Consider the following 10000-nt stretch of genomic DNA (forward strand, 5'->3'; position numbering starts at 1 on the left):
TCTCTCTCTCACCCTCTCTTTCTCTTTCACTCTCTCTCACCCTCTGTCTCTCTTACCCTCACTCTCTCTATCACTCTCTCTATCACTCTCTCTCATCATCTCTCCATCTCTTCACCTCTCACCTCCATGTCTTGTTTCTGTCACCATGGTGACCCAATCTTTTTTGTCAGTTACTCTCACATTCAGTAACAGCAGGTGGACCCTAATGAACACACACCTGCTTGTAAAAGACAAAAAAGGGGAATTTCTCTGTCTGTCTGTCTGTCCGTCCGTCTGTCTGTCTGTCTGTGATGTGTGTGATGTGTGTGATGTGTGTGTGTGTGTGTGTGTGTGATGTGTGTGTGTGTGTGTGTGTGTGTGTGTGTGTGTGTGTGTGTGTGTGTGTGTGATGTGTGTATCTGGTCTGTATATGATGTGTGTGATGTGTGTGATGTGTGTGTGTGTGTGTGTGATGTGTGTATCTGGTCTGTATATGATGTGTGTGATGTGTGTGATGTGTGTGTGTGTGTGTGTGTGTGATGTGTGTATCTGGTCTGTATATGATGTGTGTGATGTGTGTGATGTGTGTGTGTGTGTGTGATGTGTGTATCTGGTCTGTATATGATGTGTGTGATGTGTGTGATGTGTGTGTGTGTGTGTGTGTGTGTGTGTGTATCTGGTCTGTAATGCACTGTTGTTTTATCTGCAGCCTTCACTTCATTTTCATAAACCAACTTTCTCTTCTTTTCCTTTTTTATCTTCTCTCCCTCTCTGACTCATGGTCTGTATGACGCATTCCCTTACGTGTGTGAGTGAGTGTGTGTGTGTGTGTGTGTGTGTGTGTGTGTGTGTGTGTGTGTGTGTGTGTGTGTGTGTGTGTGTGTGTGAGTGTGTGTGTGTGTGTGTGTGTATGTGTGTGTGTGTGTGAGTGTGTGTGTGTGTGTGTATGTGTGTGTGTGTGTGAGTGTGTGTGTGTGTGTGTGTGTGTGTGTGTGTGTGTGTGTGTGTGTGTGTGTGTGTGTGTGTGTGTGTGAACGAGAGTGGAGGACAAACTGCCATTCCTCTCCAATAACACTCTTTTCATCATTTTAATTAGGGGCGGTGGCCTTAAGTGACGACCCAGACAGTCTCCTCGCTACAACCCCAATCCTGCTCCTGTCCCTACAACAAAATGGCCTTTACCATTTCTCCCTTCATCAATTATTCATGCATCACAGAGGACGGCAGAGTATAAAAAGAATCTGCTGACATCCATGTGCATGTTTGCTCTTAAATGATGGAGCCATGTGTGTTATCCACTCATTCAGTGACTGGGGCGGAGCCAGTGACAGGGGCGGAGCCAGTGCCCATTCTAGAATTCTCTGAGGCATTCTAGAATGTTCCAGAAATTTGGAATGCGCCTGATAAATATTCTGATACCATTTGTGCCAACACTGCATGGGGTCCTTGTATTTTTTCATAGCCTTAAGATAATTTGTTATAATAATAAACCTGTAATAAAGCAATAAACCTGTAATAAGGCAAGCATTATAATAACCTGTAATAAAGCTGGTGTTATAATAAACATGTGATACAGCTAGTGTTATAATAAAACTTTAATAAAGCTAGTGTTATAATAACCTGTAATAAAGCTAGTGTTATAATAAATCTTTAATAAAGCTAGGGTTATAATAAACCTGTAATAAAGCTGGTGTTATAATAAACATGTGATACAGCTAGTGTTATAATAAAACTTTAATAAAGCTAGTGTTATAATAACCTGTAATAAAGCTAGTGTTATAATAAATCTTTAATAAAGCTAGGGTTATAATAAACCTGTAATAAAGCTGGTGTTATAATAAACCTGTAATAAAGCTGGTGTTATAATAAACCTGTAATAAAGCTGGTGTTATAATAAACCTGTAATAAAGCTAGTGTTACAATAAATGGTGTTATAATAGTGTTATAATAAACCTGTTTAAGCTACTCGTGCCACCCACACTTTTGGATTCACAGTAAAACTTTAGGGCGATGTACCATCTCCGCTTAACTCAGTGAATGTCTTGGCATGTCTGTCTCTCACCTGATACTTTTCCTGCCAGTGTAAGAGGGGCAAAATCTTTCTGAATGACACAATGTCTCTCTGCAGTAGGCTGTGATGTCATCAGAAACAACGTCCACTGCAGTGTTCTGCTGTGATGTCATCAGAAACAGCGTCTACTACAGCACGCAAACATTTGACTTTGCAAAGAACTCTGTCAGCATCCCTTCATGGACTGTAAGCCACTTTATACCCCATATATCATATTACCCCATACAATGACAAGCGTGCTGTTCCAGGATCAGCGTGCTGTTCCAAGATCAGTGTGCTGTTCCAGGATCAGCGTGCTGTTCCAAGATCAGCGTGCTGTTCCAGGATCAGCGTGCTGTTCTAAGATCAGCGTGCTGTTCCAAGATCAGCGTGCTGTTCCAGGATCAGCGTGCTGTTCCAGGATCAGCGTGCTGTTCCAGGATCAGTGTGCTGTTCCAAGATCAGTGTGCTGTTCCAGGATCAGCGTGCTGTTCCAAGATCAGCGTGCTGTTCCAGGATCAGCGTGCTGTTCCAGGATCAGCGTGCTGTTCCAGGATCAGCGTGCTGTTCCAAGATCAGCGTGCTGTTCCAGGATCAGCGTGCTGTTCCAAGATCAGCGTGCTGTTCCAGGATCAGCGTGCTGTTCCAGGATCAGCGTGCTGTTCCAGGATCAGCGTGCTGTTCCAAGATCAGCGTGCTGTTCCAGGATCAGCGTGCTGTTCCAGGATCAGCGTGCTGTTCCAGGATCAGCGTGCTGTTCCAGGATCAGCGTGCTGTTCCAAGATCAGCGTGCTGTTCCAAGATCAGCGTGCTGTTCCAAGATCAGCGTGCTGTTCCAGGATCAGTGTGCTGTTCCAGGATCAGTGTGCTGTTCCAGGATCAGGGAGCTGTCCCATTTGAACAGACACTTACAGGTTGCATAGGATGAGAATCAGTGCAATTAGTTATGAACACATGACCCAGAGGTACAGAAATCTTCACATGTTGTTTTGAAAACATTAATTATTATTTGAGAATTGTGCCAAAGCAAATGAGAAAAACATAATAAGCGGTTGTGTGTAACTGGTTGACGAGCTCAGCCACTCCTCTGCTCAGACCTCAGATCAGCCAATCAGCTCACTGCTCTGTGCAAACATATCTGAATTAATTATTTAGCTGAAATGATTTGTTTCTTTAATTCCGAAGCACTTGTAAAGCATTTCGATTCATTCAGTTCCTGGAGGAAAACTGACTTGTTTAGCCAAGATCTCAAGGCCGACTCCCACACAGGAGTCTGTTAATTATTCCTGCATGTGGAGCTGACAGCCATTACGCTCCTACCACTGCAAAACCCATACAGACTCATTTTAATGACACAGGCCAATGCCAACAAAACTGTGTGTGTGTGTGTGTGTGTGTGTGTGTGTGCATTTTTAGACAGTAAATTTTGGCACCTTTTAATGAATAACAGTACGTTCTCACAATGTTTGTGTGTGTGTGTGTGTGTGTGTGTGTGTGTGTGTGTGTGTGTGTGTGTGTGTGTGTGTGTGTGTGTGTGCGAGAGAGAGAGAGAGAGAGAGAGAGAGAGAGAGAGAGAGAGAGAGAGAGAGGGGTGTGTGTGTGATGAGATGAGAACAGCCTTTGCTAGTCTGGCACTGCCCAATGGGAGATTTTCTGTTCATTAAAATCACCCACTTCTTCTCTGAGTTTGCTCCCACCAACACAAAACACAAACAACAACAACAACACACAAACAACAACACAAAAACAACAACATGCAAACAATATTGAACTCAGAGACACAGGGAGAAGGGGTTGTTCTCAGCACTCTTCTGGAGTCGCGGGCTCAGAGGTTCATGGTGTGGACGAGATTCGGGGTGTGGACGAGTTTTGGGTTGTGGACGGCACATGGTACAGTTGTCTCAGCCCTTTAACGATGAGTCCAGGACACGCACATGCCCAGTACACACACACTGAGCGCACACACACACTGAGCACACACACACTGAGCACACACGCACACTGAGCACACACACACTGAGCGCACACACACTGAGCGCACACACACTGAGCGCATCTGAAGATGATCACCCCAATCTGAAGATGATCACCACAGATGGGTCTTGCCTACCAGCAACACCAAACTCCAGCTGCTTTGGTATTGATCACCTCTTTGGAATTGATCACGTCTTTGGTATTGATCACCTCTTTGGTATTGATCACCTCTTTGGTATTGATCATCCCATTGTTTGCAATTTAAAATCAACCAATATTTTTTATACTGGTGCCATTTATCATTTTCCCAATCTTATTTGTTGTCTTTTAGATGTCATATTTGCATGTGTGTGTGTGTGTGTGTGTGTTCATCTCGCTCCTGTGACTCCCCCCTCTTTGAGACTATAAATACCTCAGGGTGATGATTCATCTCCCAGACATATCTATCTCTCCATCGCCACACACGCATGCATACCCCCCCCACACACACACACACACTCACCCTTCCTCAGATGTAATCGGCTCCAGACTTTGCTTCCCAGTTTAGATCTATTATAATTTTATGATGCTTTATTCAGACAGACTCAGAGTCAAAGGGAGACCTGTGTGTGTGTGTGTGTGTGTGTGTGTGTGTGTGTGTGTGTGTGTGTGTGTGATTTCACAGTTAATGGTGGGGAGGACAGGAAGAAAAAACTTCATCAAAATCAGTAATATAAGCAGTAATAGTGAAATGAAAAAAACATGAATGATAAAGGACTAGTCATGTAGGTCTGTTATAATCATGTAGGTCTGTTATAATCATGCAGGTCTGTTATAATCATGTAGGTCTGTTATAATCATGTAGGTCTGTTATAATCATGAAGGTCTGTTATAATCATGCAGGTCTGTTATAATCATGCAGGTCTGTAATAATCATTTAGGTCTGTTATAATCATGTAGGTCTGTTATAATCATGAAGGTCTGTTATAATCATGCAGGTCTGTTATAATCATGTAGGTCTGTTATAATAATGTAGGCCTCTCTCTCTCACACTCTTTCTCTCTCTATAACACATGCGCGCACACACACTCTCTCTCTCTCTCTCACATACACTTTGACTATATCACAAACTGTCTCTTACATTCTCTTTTTCACTTTCACTCTCTCACTCTCTCTCTCTCTCTCTCTCTCACACACACACACACACACACACAATCTCTCACACACATACTCTCTCACTCTCTCTCTTCCTCTCCCTCTCTCCTCTTCCTCTGTCTTCCTTCTTTATATTCTCCTCTGTTCAGTGTGTACGTTGATATTCCAAACTAAAGGTACTTACTGTCAGCTTGTGGCCTTCGTTTCCATGGACACAGTGACGTGTTTTAAAGGCCCGTCTCTCGAGGTTTTTGTCCAGCCTGTATCAGCCATGAGGAGGAGTGATATCATCTCTTCAGATGCAGACACACACAAGCCCTGTAAGACTTTTATTCTCAAGCTCGTTAAATGCTATCAACCCAAGCTAAGAAATCTTGAATCCTGAAATACCTTCCAGAGGAATGTGTTTTATAGAACTTTAAAGGTATCTAAGAGATGTGTGATCTCTCTCTCCCCCACACAGTAGCCTTTCTGTCATTGGCTGGCTGAAATTGACCAGTCAAACCTGTCAGATCAGTGAGATCCGTCAGATGCATTCTGAGTGATATCTGATTACATAACCAGATACACCAGTCTCTTAGTTATCAGCTGAAAACGCTCTGTTGCTATTAGCTAAGTTTAAGTTTAAACTAGATTAACTACTAGATAGATAAACTAGTTTACATATTTGAGTTTGTTAAAACCAGTTCAGTTTTACTTATACAGTTTTAAATATGTTTATTTTAATATGTTTCTTGGTACTGAACCACAATTTATTAATTGCTAGCAATATCATATTTTAACTAGACGACAGACAATCGTCGAATATGTTGCTTTTTCTTTGGTCATATTGCGCCCTCTGGTGGCAGAAGAAGAAATTAGCGTTTTGCTTTTTTTTCTACAGACAGGATGACTGAGAGACAGACAGACATACAGGATGACTGAGGGACAGACAGACAGGATGACTGAGGGGCAGACAGACAGGATGACTGAGGGGCAGACAGACAGGATGACTGACTGATTTATTTACTAATTAACTAGACTGTTGTTGACCTGACGTGTTGACAGGAACTTCTCCCTTTTAGCTCCAGTTGCAGATACTTATTAGAGTCAATCGATAATAATAATGGATAATAATAATGACAGATAATCATAATAACCTGTGACAGTTGTGACATAAGAAACACAGACACTTGCAGATCCAAACAGATTTAGGGAGATCCAAACAGATTTAGGAAGATCCAAACAGATTTAGGGAGATCCAAACAGATTAGGGAAGATCCAAACAGATTTAGGGAGATCCAAACAGATTTGGGAAGATCCAAACAGATTTAGGGAGATCCAAACAGATTTTGGAAGATCCAAACAGATTTAGGGTGATCCAAACAGATTTGGGAAGATCCAAACAGATTTAGGGAAGATCCAAACAGATTTAGGGAGATCCAAACAGATTTGAGAAGATCCAAACAGATTTAGGGAGATCCAAACAGATTTAGGGAGATCCAAACAGATTTGTGAAGATCCAAACAGATTTAGGGAGATCCAAACAGATTTGGGAAGATCCAAACAGATTAGGGAAGATCCAAACAGATTTAGGGAGATCCAAACAGATTTGGGAAGATCCAAACAGATTTAGGGAGATCCAAACAGATTTTGGAAGATCCAAACAGATTTAGGGTGATCCAAACAGATTTGGGAAGATCCAAACAGATTTAGGGAAGATCCAAACAGATTTAGGGAGATCCAAACAGATTTGAGAAGATCCAAACAGATTTGGGAAGATCCAAACAGATTTAGGGAAGATCCAAACAGATTTAGATTTAGGGAGATCCAAACAGATTTGGGAAGATCCAAACAGATTTGGGAAGATCCAAACAGATTTAGGGAGATCCAAACAGATTTGGGAAGATCCAAAAGACAAAAAGTGGGAGCAAGCCAAGGTCAAACACATTAAACAAAAACAGAGACACACAAGACGGATGAACTGGTTCACAAACTAACGGGCAGCAAATGTTCTCAGCTTAGGTTCACAGATTTACTCTCACCTGATCCTTGTTTCATCCCACATGTGGGCACATTAAGCTAACCAAAGCCTCCAGAGTCTGGAGGGGAGTGCTGGTCTGACTTTATGCCTTTTTGAGTTTCCTGTGATCATAATTGGTCATTCATTGATTCCTTTGAGGTACGGTCACTGTATACTATTTGAAACCATTGTATCTGGTCCAAAAATGACAACAATAAACCCAGTAAAGATTTGAAACACTTGTAGGATACAGTCTTGAGATAATGAGATGATTTATTCATTACAGGTTGCTTTAATAATTCATGCATCAAGCAATACAGAGTACCAGGATGTTGGATGTGAGAATGGAGAGTGTTTACGCTTCCAGAACCTACTGTTAATACCAGAAACACTGAACAGAGAGAATTTGAATCTAAATGGCGAATACTGACATGACCCTTGTCTTCTACTCTGTTTAAGCAAAGACTGGTAAGCAAACAGTTTAATTATGTCGGTGGCTAGTCAGGGTCTAGCCTGAATGAATGTTTCAATTTATATAGTGCCTTATCTAGATACCCAAGGCGCTTTACAATTGTTAACACAGCTACGTTACAGACAACCAATCACACACCGGTGAGAAGCGGCAGCCAATCACACACAGCGTACTCTCTACCGGGATCCACAGCCCCCTAGGGGACTGAATGGGGTGCAGGAAGAGGAGAGAGGACAGACCCTAGTGGCAGAGCACCATCCACCACTGGGCACACAAGCACACACACTCAGACAACAACTTGTTTAATTGAACAGAGAGACATAGACACACACTCAGGGATAATTTGTCTGGGACTGCCAATTTACCTAACCTCCATGTTTTTGGACTGTGGGAGGGAACCAGAGGCCTCGGAGGAAACCCACACAGACACGGGGAGAACATGGAAACTCCACTCAGATTGGGACTTGAACCCAAGACCCCAGTGCTGAGAGGCAAACGTGCTAACCACCAAGCCACCATGCTGCCGGGTCTAGTCAGGGTCTAGCCAGGGTCTAGTCAGGGTCTAGTCAGGGTCTAACCAGGGTCTAGCCAGGGTCTAGTCAGAGTCTTGGGTTCATCTTCTCATCTTGGCAGCATTTTTGTGTTCTCCCACGTTCTGCTGTGTCTGTATGGCCAGTGCTGGCTGCCTAATAAACATCTCAGGGCAGGTGCTGTTTTAATCCAGCATGCTGCAGTAGATTTTTTACTGTAAATTACAGCACTGCATTGTAAAGTGGACTAATCTGGCAGGGATGTTTATATCCCAGCACTGCTCCTGTAATCTGTCTAGCAAGACAGTATAGATGAATGACATGAGACATGAATTATTTGTTCTATTAATTCTGTTCAAGTAACACAATGAGATAACCGTGTGCTTTTATACACACACACACACACACACACACACACACACACACACACGCACACACACAAACCATGTCGTTAAAACATGACGCTTACATACTTAGACTTTGTGGGACATAGATTAGGCAAAATACAGCAGTCAAATGTATTCAAATTGCCATAATGATCCAACATGACCACATAAGTAAATAGCGTTCAGTACTACAGGCTCCATCTGCAGTACATTCAACCTTTCAACTTTTCAAGATGCTGACACAGGCCTGTAGGCTACATGTTACACACTACATATGTTACCTGTGTTATATGTTATATGTGTTATATGTACAATTACTAATTACTCACATTAGTGGGCATGGTCTCTAATTATACACTTTAGTGGATGTGGTCTCTAATTACTCACTTTAATTACTCACTTTAGTGGGTATGGTCTCTCATTACACACTTTAGTGGGTGGGGTCTCTAATTATTTACTTTAGTGGGCATGGTCTCTAATTACTCACTTTAATTACTCACTTTAGTGGGTGTGGTCTCTAATTATTTACTTTAGTGGGCATGGTCTCTAATTACTCACTTTAATTACTCACTTTAGTGGGTGTGGTTTCTAATTACTCACTTTAGTGGGTGTGGTCTCCCCCCATAAACCAAACCACAGCATTAAATACATTAAATTCTGGTGAGCAGTAAATGTAGTAGTGCTCACTGGAGCAGTAAACAGTGTGACTCACCCATCTGCACCCCTGCTGGTGTGATCCATCACCCTGTTGTGAAGGCATGTGCACTTCTGCTGGTGTGATACATCACCCTGTGAAGGCATGTGCACTCCTGCTGCACTGTACTGTCTGAATACTAGACAGACCTTTACAATTATTTGTAGTTCCCCAAAATACTGAGATTGATTCCACGCATCTAAAAAATTAATTGTGGGTTTGTGGTTGTTATACCCTCTAATAATTTCAGATTGTAATTCACTGAGTGACTTTTTCATCTCCTTGGTCTTAAAAAGTTTAGATTTATATACAATGTAAATTCATACGCAATGCAGTAGCCGATACAACAGTATAAAGACAAAGACATATATACAAAACAAGAAGATAGTATGTATTTGTATTTGGTATAAATATGCATTTGTATTTGGTATAAATATGCATTTGTATTTGGTATAAATATGCATTTGTATTGGGTATAAATATGTATTTGTATTGGGTATAAATATGCATTTGTATTGGGTATAAATATGCATATACACTGGATATAATTTTGCGTATGAATTGCATGTATATTGTAATCTTGTTAGACTGGAAGTGTAATACTTTCACTTGCAAATATGTACTAATTGGCTGTGAAAATAATTCTAGTCAAAAGCAGGGCAGGAAGGCAAAGCCACTCGGGGGTAAATCACACTCTCATTGAATACCTTTCAGCTTAGAGAAAGTATGGAATTTGAATTTGAATAAATACTCAAATAAACAATAAATATCCAGAAATG

At 41.6% G+C, this 10000-nt stretch overlaps 1 protein-coding gene across 1 annotated transcript in view; it reads left to right on the plus strand.

The window, feature by feature from the left end:
* Positions 1 to 9966: 9966 nt before the first annotated feature.
* Positions 9967 to 10000, plus strand: part of LOC143483319 (uncharacterized) — a 4478-nt gene continuing 4444 nt past the window's right edge. The window contains exon 1 of the mRNA XM_076982162.1: positions 9967 to 10000. This exon is cut by the window's right edge and continues 34 nt beyond it. Coding sequence (XP_076838277.1) covers positions 9998 to 10000 — 3 coding nt within the window. The 5' untranslated portion in view covers positions 9967 to 9997.

The sequence above is a fragment of the Brachyhypopomus gauderio genome, chromosome 19, assembly GCF_052324685.1.
Source record: "Brachyhypopomus gauderio isolate BG-103 chromosome 19, BGAUD_0.2, whole genome shotgun sequence".
Lineage (NCBI taxonomy): Eukaryota > Metazoa > Chordata > Actinopteri > Gymnotiformes > Hypopomidae > Brachyhypopomus > Brachyhypopomus gauderio.